At 67.9% G+C, this 24,860-nt stretch overlaps 1 protein-coding gene across 6 annotated transcripts in view; it reads right to left on the reverse strand.

Moving 5' to 3' along the window:
* Positions 1-619: 619 nt before the first annotated feature.
* The window catches only part of COL18A1 (collagen type XVIII alpha 1 chain), a 65,184-nt gene continuing 40,943 nt past the window's right edge, over positions 620-24,860 (reverse strand). For 4 of the 6 annotated variants that reach the window (XM_056814480.1, XM_056814478.1, XM_056814476.1 and 1 more), the window contains 37 exons: positions 21,139-21,234; positions 20,986-21,045; positions 18,209-18,320; positions 17,177-17,262; positions 16,120-16,299; positions 15,652-15,678; positions 14,666-14,728; positions 14,427-14,513; positions 13,584-13,637; positions 12,977-13,135; positions 12,450-12,512; positions 12,208-12,234; positions 11,885-12,025; positions 11,465-11,527; positions 10,691-10,717; positions 10,372-10,407; positions 9,901-9,954; positions 9,598-9,633; positions 9,117-9,206; positions 8,224-8,286; positions 8,060-8,113; positions 7,605-7,631; positions 7,092-7,145; positions 6,673-6,747; positions 6,151-6,228; positions 5,920-5,962; positions 5,736-5,798; positions 5,507-5,550; positions 4,766-4,888; positions 3,568-3,712; positions 3,372-3,445; positions 2,955-3,086; positions 2,439-2,471; positions 2,052-2,345; positions 1,427-1,624; positions 1,078-1,193; positions 620-904 (listed from right to left, as the gene is read on the reverse strand). In XM_056814480.1, the coding sequence (XP_056670458.1) occupies positions 688-904; positions 1,078-1,193; positions 1,427-1,624; positions 2,052-2,345; positions 2,439-2,471; positions 2,955-3,086; positions 3,372-3,445; positions 3,568-3,712; positions 4,766-4,888; positions 5,507-5,550; positions 5,736-5,798; positions 5,920-5,962; positions 6,151-6,228; positions 6,673-6,747; positions 7,092-7,145; positions 7,605-7,631; positions 8,060-8,113; positions 8,224-8,286; positions 9,117-9,206; positions 9,598-9,633; positions 9,901-9,954; positions 10,372-10,407; positions 10,691-10,717; positions 11,465-11,527; positions 11,885-12,025; positions 12,208-12,234; positions 12,450-12,512; positions 12,977-13,135; positions 13,584-13,637; positions 14,427-14,513; positions 14,666-14,728; positions 15,652-15,678; positions 16,120-16,299; positions 17,177-17,262; positions 18,209-18,320; positions 20,986-21,045; positions 21,139-21,234 (3,294 nt within the window). In that variant the 3' untranslated portion in view covers positions 620-687. The remainder of the gene's footprint in view (positions 905-1,077; positions 1,194-1,426; positions 1,625-2,051; positions 2,346-2,438; positions 2,472-2,954; positions 3,087-3,371; positions 3,446-3,567; positions 3,713-4,765; positions 4,889-5,506; positions 5,551-5,735; positions 5,799-5,919; positions 5,963-6,150; positions 6,229-6,672; positions 6,748-7,091; positions 7,146-7,604; positions 7,632-8,059; positions 8,114-8,223; positions 8,287-9,116; positions 9,207-9,597; positions 9,634-9,900; positions 9,955-10,371; positions 10,408-10,690; positions 10,718-11,464; positions 11,528-11,884; positions 12,026-12,207; positions 12,235-12,449; positions 12,513-12,976; positions 13,136-13,583; positions 13,638-14,426; positions 14,514-14,665; positions 14,729-15,651; positions 15,679-16,119; positions 16,300-17,176; positions 17,263-18,208; positions 18,321-20,985; positions 21,046-21,138; positions 21,235-24,860) is intronic. The other 2 variants (XM_056814477.1, XM_056814481.1) reach the window with 1 other exon arrangement.

Here is a 24,860-nt window from a genome sequence, read left to right on the forward strand (position 1 = left end):
GGGGCCGCCGCTACTTGGCTGGCCTTTCCCGGGGGAAAGACCCTCTACGAGGCCAGGCCGCTTCACCTCCACTCGGACCCTGGAGGTTCAGGCCTTCTCGGCCGCCCCAGCCCCTCCGCAAGTGCTCGCTCTGCCCAGGGAAGCTCGAGGGGGCGGGGCACCAGGAAGGAGCGGCCCATCCAGGAAAGCACCAATGCTGGTCTTTGTAGCTCTAACTGGGGGAGGGGGGGGAAGGGAAGGGGAGGGGGAGGGGGAGAGGAGAAGGAGGGGGAGGGGAGAGGGAAGGGAAGGGGGAGGAGGAGAGGAGGGGGAGGGGGAGGGGAGGGGAGAGGGGGGATGGGAGGGGAGAGGGGGGAGGGGAGGGGGAGGGGAGAGGAGGGGAAGAGAGAGGGGAGAGGAGGGGAGGGGAGGGGGAGGGGGAGAGGAGGGGAGGGAGGGGGAGGGGGAGGGGAGAGGAGGGGGAGAGGAGGGGAGGGGAGGGCGGCAAAGAAGGAGCCTTCAGGGAACCTTTTCTTCCCCCAGCTCAGTGGGGAGCCCTCCGGCCCAGGGTTCGAGGGGCAGACGGAGCGGGGCACGGCGGGCGCCCAGGGGCGGCGAGGCTGGGACACGGTTGGGGAAGTCCACTCTTTGGTTTCTCTTTATTGCTCCGCGGCTACATGGGGTGCGCGCTGTGGGCCGGCCGGCGGCCTACTTGCTCGAGGCGGCCGTCATGAAGCTGTTCTCGATGCAGAGCACGACGAGGGCGCTGTGGCAGGCGGCCGCCTTCTGCCCGAGCAGCCGGCCGGAGAGCAGGGAGGACGCCTGGCCGCTGGCGCCGCCGCGGTCGGTCCTCCAGGTCTCGCAGTAGCTCTCGGTCAGCCGGCGGCCCTTGGGGTCCGAGCCGTGCCACACGCTCTTCTGCGGCCTGGAAGACGCAGCGAGAGGCCGTCAGGGCGGGCCCGGCGGGGGGGGGGCACGGGGGGGGGGGGCACGGGGGGGGGCTGGCGTCCCGGACCCTCCGGGCGGCTCACAGGAGCGGGCGGCGGGCCTCGGGCCGGGCACGGACAGCCGCCTGTGGGCCTGCGTGGGAGGACTCACCAGGCCGGGTGCTGGAGCACGTCCCTGCCGTCGAAGGAGAGGATGCGGGCGCCGGGCGGAAGTTGGCCTTCGGAGCCCGAGAACAGGCTCTCCCAGTTGTCAAAGAGCGGCTCGTCCTGGGGGGGGGGGGGGGAGGCGGCCCATTGGCCGGAGCTCGGGGGGTCTGAGAGCCCCCTCTGACAAGGCACCGTTTGGGGGGTTCCCTGGGCTGAAAGCAAGCCGGACCCGAGCCAGGAAGCCCCATTTCCCACACGTGACCCCGAGAGCCCCCTTCTCTGTAAAGCGGGGGGCGGGGGCGGCCTTGGCTCTCCTCCACCCTCTGCCGCCCCCCGCCCAGGGCCGCGCCTACCCGCAGGTTCACGATGGGCACGTGATGGCGGTCGGCCCGGCGCACGATGCTGTACAGGTCCTGCAGGCGTGACGACAGGAAGGCCCGGAACGTGCCCAGCAGGCCCACCTCGCGGGCCTGCTGGAAGCACTGGAAGTCGGCCCCCCGGATGCCGCGCAGGCCGCCGCTCTGCGGGCTGTTGAGAGCGATGAGATGGAGCTGCAACGAGAGCGAGAGCCGCCGCCCTGAGCCGCCCGCCGGGCTGGGCACGGCCTGGGGGAGCCCGCGGAGGGGAGCCGAGGGCAGGCGACGGCTCGGCTGGGCCCAAGGAGAGGCGGAGGCGGCCGGAGGGAGGCCGGGTGCCCGCCCGGGGCTGCCCTGGCACAGGGGAGGGGCCCGAGGGGCCCAAGGAGGGGAGCCGAGGGCGGGCGAGGGGCCCAAGGAGGGGAGCCAAGGGCGGCCGAGGGGCCCGGCCGGGTCCAAGGAGAGGCGGAGGCGGCCGGAGGGAGGCCGGGTGCCCGCCCGGGGCTGCCCAGGCACAGGGGAGGGGAGCCGAGGGCGGCCGAGGGGCCCGGCCGGGCCCAAGGAGAGGCGGAGGCGGCCGGAGGGAGGCCGGGTGCCCGCCCGGGGCTGCCCTGGCACTCACGGCAGGCTGGAAGTCGTGGTGGGCATGCCCGGCGGGGGCCGTGGGCTGGGGCGGCTGCACGTGGCCGTGGGAGCCGGGGAGGCGGTCCGGATGGGGCGGCTGGGGGCCCGCGTGCTCGGGCAGTCGCGGGTGGTCGACCCGGATGTCGTCGGCCCTCCAGGGCTTGGCGGTCGAGGGGGGAGAGTCCCGCCGGGGGTAGGGCAGGCCGCCGGCGTGCGCCTGGGAGCCAGCCGGGGCCGAGCTGCCCGGGGCGTACTCGACGACGGGCGGCTGCAGGGCGGCCACCTCGTTATCCTGGAAGAGCCGGAGGCGCTCAGAAGCCTGGCAGGGCCCGGCGGGCCCCCGTCCAGCACATCTGCCGCCCGCCCCCGGGGCCGGCGCACTTACCGAGCCTCGGGAGAGCACGGGCCGGGCCTCCAGCTGCAAAGGAAGTGCCGTCGTTAGGGCCTGGGCACGTTCTCTGGGTGCTGGGGGGACGGGGCAAAGGTCGGGGCCCCTGAGGGGCGCCACGACCGCCTCACTCCGCTGCCCCTCGGCTCCCCGAGTGACGGCGACAGCTGAGGCGCCCGCAGGGAGGGCTTAGTTCCTCCTGACAGAACCCCAGATCGTACAGATGGGGAAACCGAGGCTGACAGAGGGCAAATGACGGACTTGCCCTGAGTGTCAGAGGCAGCATTTGAACTCAAGCCTCGCCGGCTCCCAGGATGGACCAGTTAGGGGTCCAGGTTCGGGCTACCGTCGGTCCCATGTTAGCCCCCAGACGAGGTGAGCCTTTCTTCCAAGAGCCCGAAGCCCTGACGCCCTCCTCGCCGAGATGCCACCCCGAGGCACCCCCCGCAGCCGGGCCGTCCTGGCGTTTCTGGCGGCCCTCGGGCAGGGTCCCCCTCCCCCGCATGCACTCACCAGGACCTTCTTGAAGCCGGCGCGCACACGCACGTAGAGCTCCTCCCGCTCGGAGACGTAGAGCAGCCAGCCCTCGGGCACCTCGTGGGCCCGGCTGAGCATGGTCTGGTAGCTGTTCCAGATCCTCAGCTGCTGCGAACACAAGCCCGAGCCCGTGGCGGTGCGGCCACGGAGCAGGGAGGGATTCGGGGCTCAGAGGGGGAGGGGGCGAGGCGGCGGGCACCCCAGGACAAACGGGGAGGGGGCACCCCTGTCAAAGCCCCAGAGTGGCTTCCCCTGGGCCCAGCTCACTTCCTCACAGGACACCATCTTGCCTGTGGGCCCCCCCAGGCCTGATTCCAGCCCAAACCCAGCCCGCTTGTTCTAGGTGGTCCTCGCCTGGGAGTGTCCCTGAGGAGGCCTGAATTTAGTACTCACCCCTGATGACGTCCCTGAACTCCCTGGAGGGCCAGGGGGCCCTGGGGGCCCTGGGGGGCCAGGAACACTGATAGCTGAAAGAGAGACGTTCCTAGAAGGAGGCCCATTTCCCCAGGAAGAACCCCCCCACCCCGGGCCAGCTGCACACTTCCCGCCCTGGGCCATGCTCAGAATGCTCCCACCCCAAAGGACTCACTCTGCCTGTAGGGTCCTGGGAATGACGGTGGTCCAGGGGGCCCAGGAGGCCCAGGGGGGCCCTGCCGTCCCTCATAGCCTATGCCTGGAGGTCCCTGAGGCCCCGGGGGGCCGGGCTGACCCCTGATGCTGTCTCCCTTGGGACCCTAGGCATGAGACAGGGAAAACACCCAAGCACATCGCATTGGCTTTTCCTGAAGTCAGGCTCCCAGGAAGCACGTCCATGCCATCCCAGCCTGAAAGCTCCACAAGCAATGTCAGAGCAAGAGGAAGCCGCTAGGTCTGTCCCACACTGCCCGGGCAGTGGGTGACCCCAGGTGACCACAGGCATGAAGGCAAAGGGAACCCAGTCACAGCCCCCAAGAGGGTGCTGTTAGTCTGTGCCTTTGCAGGGGGTCAGACCCTGAAGGACCAAATGGGCACGCAGCCAGGGAGACACAGGCATCGTCTGGCAGTGCCAGCAGCGGGGACAGGCTCAGAAGGGCTCCTGGGAATGGTAGTCACCCATCTGAAATGCATGAGCTACAATTACAGCCTGGATCTGAGCCAGCAGCGCAGCAGCATCCCATTCAGCAGGAGGTTGGGCTAGACAGGAAGCAGCACTTTTCCAGCCTGAAGCAAGCTCCCGGGCCTCTGTTTCCTCCCCAGGCTTTGCCAGCTCTTTGTTATTTAGGGATCTTCTATTCTGGGCACCCTCAGAGAGGGGCACCGTGGCCAAGGTGATCAGATTGACCCCAGCGCCAGACAGAAATCCACTTAATTCAGCACTTTCCTGAGGGCCTACATGAGCCCTAGGAGGCTGGATGTGGGCCCTGAGGAGAATCTATACCAGGCGGGATTCTCCCACAATCCCACTCTTTTAGGATGCTGCCTGCGAGGCTCAGCGAGGTGCCACAGGTGGGCAGCTTTAGGCCTGGAGAGCCTCCAGAGTGAAAGGAAGGGGCCAAAGGTGTCGAGAGAAGGGGAGGGTCTTCCCTGGCCAGGTCAGTTCGCCTGTCCCCTCCTGTGTGCCATGACCTGGCAGCCGGCTTGGACTGGGAGTGGACAGAACCAGCCCCCACAACCCAGCATCCCCATCTGCCTGCCCTGGAAGGTCCCAGGAGGTCCTACCACACTGCCCTCAAGGGAGAGCTGAGGAGGGCCTGGAGGGCCCAGGACAGTGCTATTTGGGGGGGCATGGGGGAGGGGCTCAGCCTTACCTGGACGCCAGGGTACCCCGGGGGCCCAGGAGGGCCGGGCAGGCCCGGGACTCCAGAGCTGAAGAACCCGCCAGTGCCAGGTTCACCCTTTTCCCCTTTGGTGCCTCCATCTCCCTTCTCCCCCTGCGGGCAGAAAGGGGCCTCGTGTTGGGGGGCATCACAGTCAAGGACAGCGGGGGCCTTTCTGAGGCTAGGTTGGAACCCAGAACCTCCCGTCTCCAGGCCTGACTCTATCCGCTGCGGCGCCAGGCTGCCCCCTGCTCACTAGCTCTCAATGGCTCCCTATGGACTCTGAGGCCCAGGCCAAACTGGTCTCTGCCTGCCCGCCCCCACCCTGTCCATTCCAGCACAGGGCGGTTGGCCGAGGGCTTCCTCTACGTTGGGATCCTCGCCAGGAGCCCCTGAGCTGTGCCAATTAGCCCCATTTTACAGACAGGCAAACTGAGGAGCAGCAGCTCGTCAGGGGTCACCCCGAGTGTCTGAGGCCAAATTGGAACCCAGGACTTCCTGACTCCAGAACCCGCACAGGCCTGACGCCCAGGAGGTGCCCAATACAGGCTGGCATTGCCAGAGGCCACCCGCCCGGGCACTAGGGAGATGGCGACACCTTGGCGGACAGAGGGGTCAAGGGCCGGGGGCACAGAAGCCCAGGGGTCCCCCTCCCCCCCGCCCCAGAGCCCGCGTGCCCACTTCCGGCCAGAGGAGCCCTGAGGGCTGGCCAGGGAGAAGAGGGTCACCCACCTTCATGTGTCCCACCAAGGTGCTGAAGTCAAAGGGCAGGATCCCTGTGAGGGGCAAGACGGGCAGATGAGGGGCCCAGAGCTCCCATTTCCACAAGACCCTCCCCCTCCCCTCCCCCTCGCCCCTCCCCCCTCCCCCTCTTCACAGCCCCTCCCCCCCACATGGCCTCCCCCTCCCCCTCTTCACAGCCCCTCCCCTCCCCTCGCCAATGGCCTCACTGGAGGCTCACCTGGTGGCCCCGCGGGTCCTGCTTCTCCCTTCTCGCCCTTCGCTCCGGGGGGGCCCTGGTAACCTGGGGCGGGAGGCAGGGGGGCTCAGAGCGGGCAGAGGCGCCCCGCCATTCCCCAGCCGGGCTGGGCAGCTCGGCCCCCCGGCCCCCCGCGGGCGTGCCGCCGCCGCCCCAGGCTCCTTACCTGGCAATCCGGGGGGCCCGGGGCGGCCCGGCTCCAGAAATCCCTGGGGAGGACAAAGGGGGTGCTGTGGGCCCAGCCCGAGAGCCCGGCCAGCCAGAATCCTGACTCGCCGGGGCGCCACACGGGCCCGTTACAGGTGAGGAGACGGAGGCAGCGTTCGGAGCCTCCGGGAGGTGCCCTGCGAGGCATGGAAGGCTGGCTTGGGGGTGCCGGGGGGGGGGGGCTACTCACATTATTGTCGTAGAAGGAAGCTCCGAGGGGGCCGGGAGGGCCCGGGGGGCCGGGGGGCCCCGGGAGTCCGGGGGGGCCCTGCGGGAGGAGGAGAACAAGGGAATGAGGGCCCGGCCCAGGGATGCCCAAGAGGGAGGAGGCGCCGGCCTCGGTCTCTCCCAGGCCTGGGGCTGCCCCCCCGGGAGGCTCCCTTCTGGCCGGGTGCCGCTCGGGCCCCGTCAGCCTCCCCTGGACCTGCTGGGGCCGATGCCGGCCGTCGGGCCCCCCCAGATTCGTGCAGCGAACGGCGGCCCCGTCCTCGGCCCCCCGGCGGCGAGGCTCCCCGAACCGAGGAGAGCCGCGGGATCCCCTCCCCCCCCTCCGCGGCGCCTCTCCAGAGGGGCAAAGACCCGAGGGAAGGGAGGGCCTGGGCCACAGCCGTGCAAGTCCTGTGGGGCAGAACCCGAACTCGAGCCCAGGGCTCGGGCCCAACTCTCGTCCTCCCCATCCCCCCCACGGCCCGGCGCGGAGCCCCGGACGTACCCTCGGCCCCAGGCCTCCCTGGGCGTCTGCGGGCTCCCCCTTCTCCCCCTTCAGGCCGTTCATGCCCGGGCGGCCCTGGAAGAGACAGGCGGGTCGTGAGAGCCAGCTTCGCCGTCGTTCCTCGTCCGGGAGCCCCTCGGGCCCCCGCGGCACCCCGGAGGGTGCGGCGGCCCCCGTGCAGACCCGGAGGAAGGCGGGCGCCTCGGCCCGGAGCAAAGGCCCCCAGCGTCCCCGCAGAAGGAAACGCCGCGCGGCCTTGCTGTGGCTCCGCGGCGGGAACCGGGGGCAGGAGGGCGCCCGCACGGGCCACCGCTGGGCTGCACGACGTCCTGCCCCGGCCCTGGCAGCAAGAGCAGGTCGGGGCTTGGGGGACCCACGAGGAGGAGGAGGGCAGAGACTGGCAACAGACGGGCACTTACTGGTCTTCCAGGAAGCCCGATTTCCCCTTTGTGCCCAGGACGTCCATACGGGCCCTAAAGGAGGGAAGGCCGAGGATCACCAGGAGGGAGGGGGGAGGGGGGAGGGAGGGGGAGGAGGGAGGGAGGAGGGAGGGAGGGAGGGAGGAAGGGAGGGAGGGAGGAGGGAGGGAGGGAGGGAGGAGGGAGGGAGGGCTGGCCTCATTCCAGGACAAACACATCAGAGGACCAGGGAACCAGGCGGCCAAAAAGGCCTTTGGGGAGCCTGAAGACCAGCCCCCCCTTTTACAGAGGAGCAAACTGAGGCTCAAAGAGGCCGTGCCACTGGAACCTGGCAGGGCCCTTAAAGCCTGGAATTCCGGCCTCTGCTTTGCAGTCGAGCGGAAGGGCCCGCCCTCACCCCCCACGTTGCGGGCTCCATCCCTGGCACGGGAGCCGGGGACAAGCCCAGGAATGGGGGGCCTCGGGGCCCTCGTGCGCAGGCCAAGGGCCCGTGGGGGGACGCTCAGGACTTACCGGGGGGCCCCTGTAGCCTTGGCTGCCCTGTGCAAGGAAAAGCAGGCGGCGTGAGGAGCCTCGTCCCTGCCCGTCGCCCTCCTGCCCAGCTGCTCGACCCCGACGCCCCCCGCAGACGCCAGTCCAAGGCGCCCAGGGAGGAGCCAGCGGCCGGGCAGCCCCGCACCCCGCGCCAGGCTGCGCACCCCCAGAGGGCCCCGGCTCTGGGGCGGGTTTGAGCCAGCAGCTCCGGCTCCCGGACAGCCCTCGATGGCCGTTGGGGGGCCCCGGCGGGCGGCTACGAAGGGCAGAGCGAGGAGGCTGCCACGAGGAGCCTGGAAACGGCGCTGCGGACGGCCAGACGCCCATCTGGACGCTTCCTGCTCCCGACGTTCCGGGGCTCCCTCCCCCCGACTGAGTGCCCGCCCCAGCGCCTGGCACCTCCGGCGAGGGACGCCGTGCCCGCCTGTTCTCACCTTTTCTCCTTTGGCGGCGAGTGAGAGGGCGCTGCCAGGCTCGCCCTTCTCCCCCTGGCATCGGAAGGAAGGAGAGCCGAGGGTTAGGGCGGAGCCGGCCCGGGGCACGATCCCGCCCTCTTCGAGGAGGCCCTGCCCGCCCCCGCGGCCCCGGATGCCCCTACCTTGGCTCCCGGGGAGCCCGGCGGGCCTCGAGGTCCCACATCTCCCTTGGGTCCGGCGGGGCCCTGGAAGAGAGGCGTGAGGGAGCTGCGGACGCGGCAGCTCCCGGGCGGCCTCTAGCGGCCATTCGGAGGCTTGCAGCTGCTCTGAGGAGGGCCGAGGCTGCCTGGGGCCAAGGGACGCCTCCAAGGCCGCTAGAGGAGGGCAGCGCCCGCCGACCCTGCCATCGAGGCAGCCGCTTGGGCCACGGGGCGCTCCCCTGTCCACCCCAGAGGGCACGGCCGGACCCCGGGCAGTATACCGGGCACAGGGAGCGCCTGGCACCTCCCGGCCTGAGCCCCGGGCAGTATACCGGGCACAGGGAGCGCCTGGCACCTCCCGGCCTGAGCCCCGGGCAGTATACCGGGCACAGGGAGCGCCTGGCACCTCCCGGCCTGAGCCCCGGGCAGTATACCGGGCACAGGGAGCGCCTGGCACCTCCCGGCCTGAGCCCCGGGCAGTATACCGGGCACAGGGAGCGCCTGGCACCTCCCGGCCTGAGCCCCGGCAGTTTCCCCAGAGGTCCTGGGCATGGGGACGGGCAGGGGCTGCACTGATTCTGTTTGCTCAGACGTGAGACGCCCCCCGGAGCGGTCACTAGTCCTCGGCGGGTGTCCGTCCCTTCCTCTGGCCCCTGGCTTTACGGCCACAGGACCAGAGGCCACCCGAGGTCAGCCAGGCAGAAAGAGCGAGGCCCGATCGGACCCTCCGCCCCGTCCCGTGCCCGGGCCGTGAGGCTCTCCCGGGCCGAGGAGGCAGCCACGTGGCGGCCCTGCCTTCCGCCAGGGGCTCGTGCTGCCAGCTGGGGGACCGAAGAGCCCCGTCAGGCGTCCGGCCGCCGGGAGCCGCTCCTTACCCCGTCCTCGGAGACGAAGGTCAGCTGTCCAGGGGGCCCGGGGGGGCCGGGGGGGCCGGGTTGCCCCACACCGTCGTGCCCTGCTTCTCCCTAGAGGAAAGCAGCGAAGCCCTCGTGTGCTCGGACGGTGGCGCGGCCTCCACCTCCCACCGCCCTCGGGCACTGCCCCCCCTGCCCACCCCCTGCCGCCCTTGGGCACTGCCCCCTGCCCGCCCCCCTGCCCTCGGGCACTGCCCCCCACCCGCCCCCCCACCCTCGGGCACTGCCCCCCGCCCGCCCCCCCACCCTCGGGCACTGCCCCCTGCCCGCCACCCTCGGGCACTGCCCCCCGCCCACCCCCCTGCCCTGGGGCACTGCCCCCCGCCCGCCCCCCCCACCCTCGGGCACTGCCCCCCACATACCCCCCGCCACCCTCGGGCACTGCCCCCCGCCCGCCCCCCGAGGCCCACAAGAGCCCCAAAGGACAAAAGAGCACCCCTACCTTCTGCCCGGGGCTTCCCGGCTCCCCTTTGGGGCCCTGCAGGGAGATGGGGAGGTCAGCCCAAACCCCCCTTACAGGGGAGCAGCCTGAGGCCCAGGAAGGCTGCCCCGTCCTGCCCCTCGGGCCCGGGGCTCTGCCCGCTCTGGTTCCTCAGTCAATTGCGTCTTAGCCCCCCGCATTAGGCGGGTAAAGGACTCACCCAGGGTCACCCGGCTGGCACTGTCTGAGGCCAGAGCGGACCCCGGGACCTCCCGAGGCCCGGCTCCATCCCCCGAGCCCCCCAGCCACCCTCCCAGCCATTACCTGAGGCCCCGCCAGGCCGTCCCTCCCAGGCAGGCCAGGAAAGCCGGGGTCACCCTGAAACAAGGACAGGGACACACGGGTGAGCGCGCGGCCCCTCGCTCTGCCGGTGCGCCCTTCCTAGAAGGGGCAAATCCGGGGACCCCCCGCCTCTGGCGCTCCCCTCTATGGCTCCCACCTCCTACATGGCCCACCGCCTCCAGGGAGGCTGCTGGGATTGCCCCTGGGGTTAGGGATTCAGGGCAGGCCCCTCCCCCACTGTCCAGAGGAGCCCTGGGAGTGGGGGGCAGGGGGCGATTTGAGCCTAAATCCAGGGAGGGGCTCCCCAAGGCACCAGCCTGACCCACTTGCCCCACTGCCCCTTCTGCTCGGCATTCGAGGCCTCGGGGTGCCGGCCACCTCCCACAGTGCTTCCCACGCCCGCAGGGCCATGGGGCACCCCTAAGCCCTGAAGCCAGCAGCCTGGCGCCTCACCTTTTCCCCAGCGCGTCCGTCCGTCCCCTGATCACCCTGAACGGACAGAGCAGAAGAGAGCCGCCAGTGAGGACGGTGACCCCCTCCCTCCCCTGCAAGAGACTCCCCAGGGCGGGACTCGAACCCAAGCCCTGGGCGCTCCCTGCTCCTTTCATGGCCGAGGGGCTCCCCCGTCCTCAGGGCCCCCCCCCCACGCCTGAGTCCAGAATCGCCCACATCTTTCCCCGTCCCGAGTGGCCTCACACAGTCACACTCTTTGCACACTCACTCACACGCACACACACTTGCACACTCATGACTTTCACCAAATGCTCCTGACCTTGAGCCCCGGAGATCCAGGCAGCCCCTGCGGAGGAGAGAAGGAAACCCCGTCAGTGGCCGGCCTGCCCCGGGAGGGATGGCGCCGCCCAACGTGGAAGGGCTGCGCTCGCTCCGGGCCGAGCCTCCTGGGCCCCAAGGAGGGGGGAGGGGCTGAGCCAAAGGGAGCTCAGAACTGCAGAGGGAGCCCAATGGGACACCACTGTGGTGCTGCCTGACCAAGTGACCGACCGACGGACCGACCGACTGACTGACCGACCGACGGACTGACTGACGGACCGACCGACGAACCGACAGACTGACTGACCGACCGATGGACCAACAGACGGACAGACAGACAGATGGACAGACGGACCAACCAACAGACGGACAGACGGACCGACTGACGGACTGACCGACTGATGGACCAACTGACCGACTGATGGACCAACAGACAGACAGACGGACCAACCGACTGCCCAATGGACCGACAGACTGACTGACCGACTGACGGACCAACTGACCGACCGACGGACCAACGGATGGACCAATGGACTGACTGACCGACCGATGGACCGACAGATGGACAGACGGACCAACCGACGGACTGACCGACGGACGGGGTGGAAGCAGGAGGCAAGGGAGCGGCTGTGGCCGCAGGCAGGGACCGGTCGGCTCCGGCCCCTCCTGCTCCCCCTTCTCTGGGAGGGCAGGGCGGGGCGGATGCACCCCCCGGCCTGGGCCCCCGCTTCCTCCGGGCAGCTCGAGCACGGCCCGGAGCGTCCTCGCCACCTACCTGCGGGCCTTGGGCCCCGCGTGTGCCCGTCCAAAACGGCGCCCCGGAGCCTTCCATGTCGTCCTGGGGAGACAAGACGCAGGCTGGACCTCCCCAGAACCGGAGCCCCGAAGACGGAGGGGCGTCTGGGACTTCGAGAAAGGAAGGGACTGGCCCAAGGTCTCACGGTCAGTGTGACGGGAATGGGACGGGGGGGTCGTGTGTCCGTCACCCCCCCTCACCCTCTCCCAGGGGCTCCCCTGGCCGAGCCCAATATCGGGGGGCCCAACAGCGTGTCCCGAAGGCTGGCAGGCCGGCCGGGCTCAGGACAAAGCTGGCACGGAGCTTCCCACAGGCCAGGCCCGAGCAGTGCCCAGGAGCCCCCCGACTCTCCATGGGCCTTCGGGGGACACTGAGGAGAGAGGGGGGGCTGGTACTTACGAATCCGGCACCCCAGCCTGGGCCAGGCGGCCCCGGAGGTCCAGGGGGCCCCGGCAGCCCCCGAGGGCCCACGGGGCCCGGAAGCCCAGCCAAGCCTGCTTCTCCCGGAGCTCCGTCTGGGCCGGCGTCGCCCCTGTCGCCCTGCAGGACGCGGAGACGGGGGAGCCCTCAGAGGAGCCCCACTTTGTGGCCCGACGGCTGCCCCCCGAGGCCCCCCGGCAGCCCCCACGGCGGGGGTCTCGGGGGGCAGCCACGCCCCAACCTCCCTGAGGCGCGAATGTCCTCGGACACCCCCAGCAGCGGCCGCGCGGCCTCCACGCTACCTTCGGTCCTGCGGCGCCGGCGTCGCCCTGCCAAGACAACAAGGCCGGAGTTGCCGCGGGCCTGGCCGGACCCCGGAGGCCCCCCGCGGCCCGGCCCGGCGCACAGGAGGAGCCGGCCGGCAGGGCCGCGGCGAGTCCGGAGGGTCCTCCGCGCCGGACTCTCCCTCGTCCGAGCCTCTCCCTTGGGGAGCCGGAGGCCGAGAGCCCCCGGGTGTCGCCCCTCCCCCCAGAGGGCCCCTTACCCGATCGCCTTTCTGGCCTCGTGCCCCCGGCGGTCCGTCCTTCCCGGGAAGGCCTGCGGAGCCCTGCAGGCAAACAAGCCGGCCGGCCGGCGAGATCAGAGGGCGCCCGACAGCTTCCGGGGCGGCTGCTCCCCTCCGGGGGCCCCGCTGACCTCGCGGCCGCCCCACAGGAGCAGGGCAGACGCGGAAGCCTGCACGGGCAGCGCCCTTTAGAGGGAGGAAGAGTCCGGGCTCCCCGAGGAAGGCCCAGGGGCTGTCCGAAGCTACACGGGAAGGGCAGAGGCAGAACTCGAACCCAGGGCCGGCTCTTCAGCCAGGGCTCTGACTCCCAGGATGGGATGGCCCAGGCCGCGGGTCCGAACGACGAGCCGTCCACTAGGGGCCAAGCTCAAGCCTGCTCCGATAGGGGAGGCGCCGCGGCAGCCTCACGGGGGGTGTCAGAAGCCACGGATGGACATTTAGGCCTTTTGGATCTGAGTTCAAACCCGCCCCGAGGGGGAAGTGAGGAAGAAGGGCCAGGGACTCACTGGGGGTCCTCGGGGTCCGGGGGATCCGTCTCTGCCTGGCACGCCAGGAAGGCCTGGGGGCGCCGGGACATCCGTGCTGTTCACGCCAAAGCGGCCCGGCTCTCCGGGCAAGCCTGGCACCCCCGGGGGCCCCGGGGGCCCCGGGAATCCTCTGGGACCCTGCAGTGCGAAGGAGGAGAAAATGGACGACGGGCGGCAGACCCGAGACTCTCCCCGAACCCACGTCCTGATTCGTCCCGGCTCTCCAGGGCGCCCCCGGAGCAGCCCCTTCCCAGCAGCAGCAGCAGCAGCTCTCCCAGCCACTGTCTCCACGCAGGGGCCTTTCCCTTCCTTTCCATGCCTGAGCCGACCGACTTTAATGAGCATGGACCTACTTTAATCGACCATTCATCCGTTCATCCGTTCGTTCATTCATTCATTCATTCATTCATTCATTCATTCATTCATTCATTCATCGACAAAGTCCCACCCGGGCCTTGATTCCCCCATGCAGGGTGCACAGAGACAAGAAGGGCCCGAGGGGGGTGTGAGGGCAGCGAGAACGGGCCGGGCGGAGCTCCAAGATGGCGGACCCAAGGCTCCCCCAGCCCTGCCCAGGCCTACTCACCCGCAGGCTCTCCACATCGCCTCCAAAGCCGGAGCCTTCCATGTCGATGAACGTCTACACCAGATAGACAGACAGACAGACAGACAGACAGACAGACAGAGGCTGAGGGAGCGCGGGGGGAGGAGCCCCCAGACTTTGGGTGTCCGTCCCCTCGGGGCAGCAACGCCCGGCTGAAGATGGTCCACCGAGGCCCCAGCCAGGCGGGATGGCTGACGCCCGGGGGACAACAAGGGGACCTTCTGACCCGGACGGAAGGGGCAGAGGCACCCACAAGGGGGCGGGCGCTGGCAGGCCTGGGGGCCAGAAGGCTCGGGGGTCCCTGCCCAGAGCTCGGGCCCTGGGGCGAAGCCCGAGGGCGCCCCTCCCTGGTCTCTCCTTTGTCTCTTGGGTCTACACCTGGGCTGTCCCAGAGGAAGGAAGTTCCCTGCAAAGTGGGTCAGCAGCACGGGGGCTCCGCGCAGGGAAGCGACTCCCCAGGCCCACAGCCCGCAAGTGTCTAGAGGCAACGCTCGAACCCAGGCCCACATCCATCACTTTCAGCCCTTTGGGGGGTCCCCTCCAACGGAGTCCACCAGAACCAGCGCACAGATCTGACTGGCCCAATTTCACAGAAAAATGGCAGCTGGGGAAGGGTCTGCTGCAGAGTCAAGAAGCCCCTCAGGGAGGTGGAGGCAGCTGGGGGCAGGGCTTTGTCAGGCCGCAGAAGCCTCCCTCTGAGAGCAGGGGAGAGGCCAGGGGCCCGCCGGTGCCCTGAGGATCCTCCGCCCGTCTCCCCGTTCGAGGCAGCCCAAGGTGGCTCCTCCTGAGCGTCTCACACCGATGGCCCAAAAAGGGGCGACTCACCAACTTGTCTGGTCGGAACATAGGTCCGGGAGGTCCGGGGGGCCCTGGGGGGCCGGGCGGGCCCCTCGGCCCAATGCCAGGATCTCCCTGTGGACAGAGAACAAGACGGGTCACGGGGATGTGGCCCTGCTCAGGCTCGCGGAGGGCCGGCTCTGTGCGCCCGTGACTCAGTTCTGCTGGGATGAGGGAGCGCCCTTGTCCAGCCGTGCTCCCAGCCCCTCGGGGTGTCTCCGACTCACCTTGTCTCCCTTGGGGCCCACGTCTCCTGGAGTTCCTGGGAAGCCCTGAGGCCCCATCTCGCCCTAGGAGGAGAAAGCCAGAACAGAACGTTGGCACCCGAACTTCCCGGGGCGACGGATCCCAGGCAGAGGCCTGGACGAGACAGCGACTATCGTCCACGCTCTCGGCCTGTGCCGCGGCCTCTCAAATAATGCTCATTGTCCTCTGCGAGTGAGGCCTTCCATAGGGAAAGGAAGCAAGACTACTCTGGGGGTGGGCGACGCAGCAAGTCGCACATCCATGGTTCACGCGTCCCTTGGTGCCCGGAGCAGCCCTCTCGAGGCTCTGCTCTGCCAGGGTGTGCGGGCACGGCCATGAGTGGCCTGTGCCCATGCCTGACCCACAGGGATCGGGCATGCCAGCCTGCAGGGTGAGGAGGGCCTTTCTTCAAGTTTTGGGGCCAAATGGGGCCTCGCAGCAGTAAACTCTTGTTGGAGACGTCCATCACCACCAGTGACGACTCATGGGCAAAAAGGCGTGAATGACACGGGTGAGGGAGAAAGGCAGCGGGCTAGCCATGGAGTGAGTGAGGGGAAGGATCCCTGCGGAACAGCCTGAGGGCAGAAGGCCCACGTTGGGATCCTTTGGTGGCTCCTCCAGCTCCTGTCCCCCAGACATCCCGCTGCACTCCTTGCTAGCCTATCCTGGGCTGGCGAGCACAGGACACCACGATAGACCTGGCTCAGTGGGACGGTGTCTTTGTCAGCAGCTCTGCCCTATCAGACACGTCCCAGAGTGATTCCCCAAACTCGGCCGACATCCTGTCACTGGAGAACCCAAAGGAGAAAGTGTCTGCTACACCCAGGAACCAGAATCCCTTTGGGAAAGAGTGCCGACGGCCCAGGAGCCACTGAGAAAACTGCAAGTCCACGTGCAAAAGGAGGAGCCGACCGAAAGCTCCCCCCCCCCGCCACGGTTAACTTAATGTTCGATCAGAAACACTTACGGGTTTTCCATCCTTCCCAGGTGTGCCCTAGAGTAGAAGAAAAGACCCGGATCAGAGCAAGTTAGCAGTTGCAGGAGCCTCGGAAGGAGGCCATTTCCTCCTGCCCTGCAGGGGGCTCACAAGAACAACGAGCTGGGAAATATCTCCGAGAAAAGCAACACGCCTTGTTGGGCCAGCGGGAGGAGCAGCTTCTGCTTCGAGTCCCCGGACACTGGGAAAGAGGGCCGATGCCCTCCCTTCAGGAGAGAAGGCCAGGCGCCTCCTTGGACAGCGAGGCCAGTGTGATTGCTCCAGCCCGCCCACTGCCAGGGATGGGCTCCCAAAGGCCCCTGCCTGCGTGGTGGGGCCACTCCAGCCTGAGGCCAACAGGAAATGAGCAGGCAGAAGTCCCCGTTGCCCAAGCTTAGGAGACCCGCCGGCCTGGAGGGGGGCCCCGAACTAGGAGGGAGGCAGGAAACATTGGCTTACTGGCTCGCCATTCTTCCCCGGAGGTCCTTGCGGCCCAGGGATCCGATGAACCGTGGGACCGTCGGGATTCTGGACGGCAGGTCCTGCGGGCCCCTGGGGACCGGCAGGTCCGGGTAGGCCTTGAGCTCCGGGTTCACCTTTCTGCCCCTTTATGGCCGGAGGCTGATTTCTGGAGCCTTCCTAGGGAGGGAAGCAGACAAGGGCACGTCAGGAAACGTCGCCGGCTGACCTTCCAGCGTCCGGCCCTGAGCAGCGGCCCGGCTTTCCCCCCACCCCCTCCGCGCTGAACACCCCTCTGACCGCTGGGTGTCCCCCGTTGCCAAGCCCTCTCCAGGCCACCCTCCTGGAGGACGAGGGGAACGGCAACGCCCAAGCGCTCGCGGTCGCCGGCACTGGGCCACGCCGGGCCCACTCCTCTTCCGCTCCCAGAGCCACGGCAGACACCCCAAGAGACGCCCCTCGGAGCCCGGGCGGCACAGCAATGGCGGAGGCGGCCCAGGGCCAGAAGGGAAGCTTTCGAGCCGCCCGCTTCAAACAGCGAATGACGCTTAGAAGTCGATCCGTTCTGACCTCGGGACGGTTCAAGCAGCTCCCTTCCGTCGCCCCAGAACCTGGCTCCCCACCGGGGCTCGCCCAGCCCTGGCGCCCCAAGAGGGCCGGAGCCTCATGACAGCTGCCACGAGAGCGCCCAGCCCTGTGCCGGATGCTTTATCGTTGTTTCCGCGTTTGGGCTGCAGGGCTGATCACCCTCACTTTGCAAGAGAGGAAACCGAGGCAAACCGCTTAAATGACTTGCCCAGGGTCACGCGGCGGAGAGCATCGGAGGGAGCCCATCAGCGGCTGAGGCTCCCCGGGCCGGGAGCCGGCCCCTCCCCCTTGTCCTGAGGGCTCGGCCCTACGGGGGGACCCCCGCGCCCTCCCTCCGGCCATGGGAGCAGCGAGCCTGGGCGCGGGGCCTGCCCAGCCGCTCCCTCCACAGACGTGGCAGACCTGGGTCCACTCGTGGCCGGCCGCCACGGGGAGAAGGAAGGGGAAGGGCCGCGGCCCCGGGCCTCACCTCCGTCGCTGCTCTGTCCGGCTGTCGGGCGTCCGCGGGCCGTCCGGTGCCTCCGGGCCCCTCCTCTCGGCCGCGGTCGAGCCGGCCTGAAACGTGAAGCGAAGGCGGGCTGTGGCTGGCGGCTGGCCGCCTCGAGGGGCCCGTCTGCCCCGGGGCCGCCTCCGGCCCATGCCGGGATCTCGGCCACGAGAGCCGGGACGGAGCCCGCGTGCGGCAGGGGCAGCGCAGCCGCCGCCGCCTGGTCCTCCCCAGACGCCGTCACAGCGCCCTAAACGCCAGTGAGGGAGAAGCAGAGGCCCAGAGAGGGGCAGGCTCGAACCCAGGCCCGAATCCAGATTCTTTATGCAACCAGAACAAGGACCCAGGCTGGCCGGCGCCCGCCCAGGCCGCAGAGGGCCAGGCCGAAGCTGCCTGTCCCGAGGCGGCTCTCCCCTGGGGGCACCCCATGATCGTGCAGGCCGGGCCGTCCCCCCCTCGAGGACCCCCGGGCCTGGCCGCGGGGGGGCAGCTACACCCCCACAGCCCCCCCGCCAAGAGGCCGGGCCCGGAGGGGGATCACAGGCGCGGCAGGCGGCCCCGAGAAAGCCGAGAGGGCGACGCCGGCTCTGGGCCGCCGGCTGCCAGGCACGGAGGCCTGTGGCTGACGGGCACCTCCTGCCCTCGTCCTCCGAAGCCCAGCTGGGCAGCGCGTTCCCCGGCCAGCCCACGCGAGGAGACGCCTGAGCCCGGCCCGGCGTGGGATGCCTCCGGCCGGCCGGACCAGGTGCTCCCCCGGACGCCTCCTCCGGAGCCCCCTCTGCCAGGGGGTGCCGGGCAAGGCCACGGGCACCCGCTCAGCCGCCCCCCCCGAAGGACGAACCTCCCGGCTCCGGGAGCCCTGCAGCTCAGCTCCCAAACGAGGAAACCGAGGCACGGCCCGGTCTGGTGGCTGGCAGGGCCTGGGCCAAGGCTGATGGGCGGAGCTCCCCGTGCCCCGCCTCCAGGCACGACCCCGCCCGGGACGCCCCGTGGCCACGTCCAGGGCTGCCTTACCGCCGGCTGCTTCTGCCTCCACGGCTCCTGGGCGGACCTTCACGGAGCTGCTGTCCAGGGGGGGAAACGTGACCGGAGGCGGCACGGGGAGGCCGGGCAACAGGGGAGGCTCCTGGGGCAGAAGAGGGGCGGGTGGCGGGGGGAGGGCAGAGAACAAGACGTCACGGTGCCAGCTGTGGCCAAGCCCCATGTCTGTGTGTCCGCCTGTGTCTGTGTGTCTGCCTGTGTGTCCGCCTGTGTCTGTGTGTCCGTCTGTGTGTCTGCCCATCTGTCTGTGTGTCCATCTGATCCCTGGTAGGACCCTGGGAGCCTGGGCTCTGCCGAGGCCGCTCCCTTCCAGAAAGGACCACTTGGGGCCCACCCAGGCCAGTTACCGACAGACGGCCGGCTGCCCGGGCTCTCCCTCCCGTCGGCCCATTTCTAGGAGCTCAGAGAGCCCAGGTGGGAAGCTGAGCTCCAGCCCCACGAGCAGGGCCCAGGCAGCAGCCCGCAGCCAGCTCATCCCCAGGAGGACGGCGGGCATCCAGAGACCCGGGCGTCTGCTCTGCCCCAATCTCCCTGCAAGCTCTCCCGAGGTCCGTCAGACCCCCAGCTCCAAGGGCCGGGCTGGTCCAGGAAGTCAGCTGGTCCCCTTCACCCGCCCCCAAACGGCCAGGTGGGGCAGAGGCAAGGCCCCCCCCCGCAGTAGAGGGCACCTCGAGCCAGTTGACTGGGCGCCTCCCAGAAAGCCGGGGCTGAAGGGATTTCTAACAGCAGTGAAGTCAACGAGACATAAAGGGATTCAAGGAGAAAAACATGGTCTTAAGTTGGAAAAAGGAGGAGGAGGGGGGAGGGGGGAGGAGGAAATGTTCCCAGATCCAGTAGAACCTCACTTGGGGCTGTCACAAGTCCCGGCTCCCTCACATTTCTTCTCCACAGAGCCTGGAATTCCATGCTAAACTCGGGAGTATAAAGGACTATTCCAGAAAGTGGTTCAGAGGACAGATACTGAGGAGGACAACAGTGGAGAATGAGATGAGGTGGGAGGGCTGAGAAGGGAGTGCCAAGCTATCAAAGCTCAGGAGGGGAGACGGCTACTCCAAAGGGTGCTGGATGGATGGGAGGAATGGCCCAGAATAGAAGAGGAATAACTGCAGTATCAATGGGTGTCTCTCCCTCTGTCTCTCCCTCCCTCTCTCTGTCTCTCTCTCTGTCTCTCTCCCCATCTCTCTGTCTCTCTCTCTCTCCCTCTCTCTGTCTCTCTCTCTCTCTGTCTCTCTCTCCCTCTCTCTCCACTCTGTCTCTGTCTCCCTCTCCCTCTCTGTCTCTCTCTCTGTCTCTCTCTCTCTCTCTCTCCCTCTCTCTGTCTCTCTGTCTCTCTCTCCCTCTCTCTCCACTCTGTCTGTCTCTGTCTCTCTCTCCCTCTCTCTCCACTCCGCCTCTTACTCTGTCCCTCCACCCCCTGTTCACTCATCACTCTGATGATGGTCTTTGCACTGCTCTTGCCATGTTCCTTAGGAAAAGGGGAGAGTCTGTGTCTATGTCCATTCTTCAACAACACCATCTTGTTTTAGTAGGTCAGGGTTGGAGCGGCTTTAAGGAAGGACTCTTCCCATTTGAGCCCTTCTCTTCCGGCTTGTTCTGATTCGGATCTTCGGGCTCCCGCTTGGTGGTCTGCCCAGACAGACACATGATCTGAAGACGGCTCCTCCCACGGCGTGTGGTTTTTTTACTGTCTTCTGCTACAACATGACTAATACGGAAACATGTCCTGCATGATTGCACATGTACAGCTTGTATCAGACAGCTTACTGTCTCGGGGAAGGAGGAGGAGGGAGGAGGGAAGGAATTTGGAACTGAAAAGGAATGTTAAAAATTGCTTTTTCCATGTCATTGGGAAAAAAGAAAATCTTGCTGGGAAAAATGCCTGGCGGATGGAGGAAGCGGGATGGGGAGAAGTGGGCAGAGCGCGGGGTCGCGGGGCTCAGAAGCTCCGTGATTCTGGGCTGCACAGGTTAAGCATCAGAGCTGGAGGCAGGAGAGGGCTTGAGAGAGCCAATTGTTAAACGTTCAGAGCGCTCCCACCCCAGACACGGGCAGACACAGCAAACCGGGCTCAACTTGTCTCGGCGATTGTCTAGACTTGGGGAAGCGGTGGAGGAATGTCACTGTGGCAGCCTGAAAGGCCAGCTGTATGTCTGTACTTCCTCCGCCAAGAGCCAGTCATTCAATGTCTCCCATCAGACCTCGGGCCAGAAGGAGCTTGGAGGTCCAGGAGAAGCCAGAGCCAGGGCGGACCCCTCCCCTCCTGCTCCAAAGCTAGGGCTGCGCCGAGGCTCCCTGGTGGCTCCCCCCCCACTCCCTACCCCCCATCCTGCCTTTCTTCCCCGCCTTGATCGGTTCTGTGATTTAAGGCTGAATTTGTGATGGGGGTCCCCCTCTGCACCCCAAAGAGGCAATCATTTGGGACGGCAGCATGCCTGATGGGGGGCCACCGAGTCCAGGAGCCTCATTTCAAAGACCCCAGCCGGGCCGGCCCCCCTCCAACCCCCAGCAACAGGCTTCGAGCCCTGGAAGAGGCCTCGAAGGCCAAGCCTAACACCCACAGTCCCGCGGGCTCCTCTGCTGGGCCAGCCACAAGGGCCTCGAAGGCCTACCCAGAGCTATCGGGGAGGCCTGGGGAGCCCCGGGGCGGCTGTCGTGGCTGCCCGTCTGACCCTTGGAGACCGCGAGCCCGTGTGCGCACACACCTCCGCGCGCCTGCCTGGTGCCCCCTCCCCGAGCGCCCCCAGACTCACCAGGGGGGCCCCCGAGGGGCCTTCCTGCTCGTCCGCGCCACTCCCAAAGTCCCCGGACGCCTGCGGTCGAGGGAAGAGAGCCATGAAGGGGGGCTGGCGCGGAGGGCCCCCGGCCCGGCCCTCCCTGCTCCGCAGCCTGCACCCAGCACTCACCCCGTCGCCGTCATCGTCGCCGCCGTCGTCGTCGTCCAGGCACTGCAGCGGAGTCACGTGGGGGTCCCCTCGCAGCTTCAACTCTGAGATCAACCCCTAGGCAAAGGCGGAAACCGAGTCACGACCCCAGAGCCGGGGCCCGGCCCACTTGCTCACAGAAGGGAGGGAGCCCTCGGAGATGCGCAGGAGCTGGCATCAGGGTGGCCTTCAGAAGCAGCGCCCACGCCGCCTTCTGCCCAACCCACCCGGGAAGCCCTGGGTTCAAATCCCACCTCTCGTCACGAGCCACCTGAGCGAAGCCCCGCCCCCGCCTCCGTTTCCTCCCCGAAAAGGAGGTTGGCCTCGAAGCCTCGGAGATCCCCCTCCAGATCAGGTCCTCGAGGCCACGTGGAAGTGCTGCCCGCAGTGGCCACGTCGGTGCTCCAGAAGGAGCTGCAGGGGAGGCTCGCCGACCGACCGACCGAGGACAGAGAGCCAGTGGGGAGCCAGGCCGTGAGGCCCTGGGTTCAAGTCCTGCCTTGAACTGCCAGCGGAGAGACCCTGAGCACGTCTCAGGGCTCTGGGCAGCTCTTGGGACCCCTCTGCAGACGAGGGGCTGCCCTGCGCCGCTGGAGGGAGTTTCTGGTGTTGGGCAGGGAAGGCCCCCCTCAAGTCCCAGGCCAGGCCCGACCGCCTCGTTCTCTTCCTCCAGCTGCCTGGAACCCCCGCGTACGGGACGCCCCAAGAGGAATGGGGTTCGGACTGCCACCTTCTTGGCTCCGCTCAGAGCCCAGGCCCTGGCCCGAGGCTCCCTCCAAGCCCCCGGACCCCGGGCTGAGCCCCCACTGAGCCCCCGGACCCCGGGCTGAGCCCCCACTGAGCCCCCACTGAGCCCCCAGACCCCCGGGCTCCCTCCAAGCCCCCGGACCCCGGGCTGAGCCCCCACTGAGCCCCCGGACCCCGGGCTGAGCCCCCACTGAGCCCCCACTGAGCCCCCAGACCCCCGGGCTCCCTCCAAGCCCCCGGACCCCGGGCTGAGCCCCCACTGAGCCCCCGGACCCCGGGCTGAGCCCCCACTGAGCCCCCCGGACCCCACAAAGTGCCCACCCCCACAGCTGCTCTTCTCCCCAAATCCCTTCTCATCCTCGTCCCTCCCAAGAGGCCACAGGCACAATCGGCCCTCTCCAAGCCCCCGAGGGGGGACATCCATCTCCTGCTCTGGAAAGGGAAGGCTTTGGCCTCAGTGGGTGCCCTCCTGGGCCTCGGCTTCCCTGGCTACAGAACGGGGGATGGACCAGCTCCAACTCCTGACGTGAGGAAAGAGCTGAGCCTCGGCGGGTGCGAAGAAACGTCTGTCCAGGTGGCGATGCCCACGCAGGTGGCGATGCCCACGCAGGTGGCGATGCCCACGCAGGTGGCGATGCCCATCCAGGTGGAGATGCCCACGCAGGTGGAGATGCCCACGCAGGTGGTGATGCCCATGCAGGTGATGATGCCCACGCAGGTGGCGATGCCCACCCAGGTGGTGATGCCCACGCAGGTGGCGATGCCCATGCAGGTGAGGATGCCCACGCAGGTGGCGATGCCCATCCAGGTGGAGATGCCCACGCAGGTGGAGATGCCCACGCAGGTGGTGATGCCCATGCAGGTGGCGATGCCCACGCAGGTGGCGATGCCCACGCAGGTGGCGATGCCCATCCAGGTGGCGATGCCCACGCAGGTGGCGATGCCCACCCAGGTGGCGATGCCCACGCAGGTGGCGATGCCCACCCAGGTGGCGATGCCCACGCAGGTGGCGATGCCCACGCAGGTGGTGATGCCCACGCAGGTGGAGATGCCCACGCAGGTGGCGATGCCCACGCAGGTGGCGATGCCCACGCAGGTGGCGATGCCCATCCAGAGGTCAGTCCTGGCTGTTCCCTCCACCTCTCGCCTCTGGCCATGCCCCTGCCTGGAGTACTGACCCTCTTCTGCTCTGCCCACTGGCCTCCCAGGCTCCTGGCACACCTCGGCTTCTCTAAGCAGCATTTCCTGGTTCCTCTTCCTTCTTCGCTCCGCCGCCTCCCCTCCGCCATCATTTCTGAGTGTGTCCTGCAGACGCCTCCTTTGGACGTCGTCGTTCCGTGCTCACCTCCACCCCACCCCCTCCCCATTGGGCTCTGGGCTCTTCCGTGGGGGGTCGGGCACTTGGGCCAGCGCCTGGCAGGGCACGGCTGACTGACCGCCTGACTGGTTCAGGCATTCCTCGGCCTTCCCCAGGGGCCCCGGCAAAGCTAAGGGTAGGGAGGCCCCGGAGGAGCCTGGGGCCGGGCCTCTGCCTCCCCAGGAGGCTCTGGGGCCCAACCCTCAGGGTCAGTGGAAAGTCCGGCTCGGCCTGGACCGGGGAGATCACACTTTCCTCGTCTGGCCTCTTCAAAGGGAGACCCCCCCCAGCCCCCGGACGCCGGAGCGGGATGGCGCAGCTGGTCTCGCGGCCCCTTCCCGGAGGCTCAGGGTCACCCCCAGCGGTCGGGACGGCAGATCCGTGAGGGGCTCGGCGGGGTCCTCGGAGCGACCCAGGGCGGAACCCAAGCAAAGCAACTGGAGCACGGTGAAGGGGTCAGCCTGCTTCTGCTTGGCCTCGGGGGCAGAACCGGGAGCCAGGGGAGGGCCGCCCAGAGGTGAGCGCGGGCTCCTCGCGCACAAGGAAAATGGGCCCCCCAATGAGAGCTGGTCTGCGCTGGGATGGGCGCCCCCTTCAGCAAAGGCTGGACGGCCCCTTGTCGGGGATGCTGCCTTCTGAGGAGATCCCTAGTCAGTCATGGGTTGGAGGGATGGATGGACGGACGGACAGACGGACGGACAGACAGACGGACGGACGGACGAACGGACGGACGGACAGATGGATGGGTAGATGGATGGATGGAAGGATGGACGGATGGATGGGTAGATAGATGGATGGATGGATGGATGGATGGATGGATGGATGGATGGGTAGATGGATGGAAGGATGGATGGATGGATGGACAGATGGACGGACGGATGGATGGATGGATGGATGGGTAGATAGATGGATGGATGGATGGATGGATGGATGGATGGATGGATGGATGGATGGGTACATGGATGGATGGATGGAAGGATGGACGGACAGATGGATAGATGGGTAGATGGATGGATGGATGGATGGGTAGATGGGTAGATGGATGGAAGGATGGATGGATGGATGGACAGATGGACGGACGGATGGATGGATGGATGGGTGGATGGATGGATGGATGGAAGGATGGACAGATGGATGGATGGGTGGATGGATGGATGGATGGATGGATGGATGGATGGAAGGATGGACGGATGGATGGGTAGATGGATGGATGGATGGATGGATGGATGGATGGATGGATGGATGGATGGATGGGTAGATGGATGGATGGATGGATGGATGGATGGATGGGTAGATGGGTACATGGATGGATGGATGGAAGGATGGACGGACAGATGGATAGATGGGTAGATGGATGGATGGATGGATGGATGGATGGATAGATGGAAGGATGGACAGATGGACGGATTGACAGATGGACGGATGGATGGATAGATGGATGGATGGAAGGATGGAAGGATGGACGGATGGACAGATGGATGGATGGATGGGTAGATGGGTAGATGGATGGAAGGATGGATGGATGGACGGATGGACGGATGGATGGATGGGTAGATGGATGGACGGGTAGATGGATGGAAGGATGGACGGATGGATGGAC

The sequence above is a fragment of the Monodelphis domestica genome, chromosome 2 (genome assembly GCF_027887165.1).
Source record: "Monodelphis domestica isolate mMonDom1 chromosome 2, mMonDom1.pri, whole genome shotgun sequence".
In the NCBI taxonomy this organism is placed as follows: Eukaryota; Metazoa; Chordata; class Mammalia; order Didelphimorphia; family Didelphidae; genus Monodelphis; species Monodelphis domestica.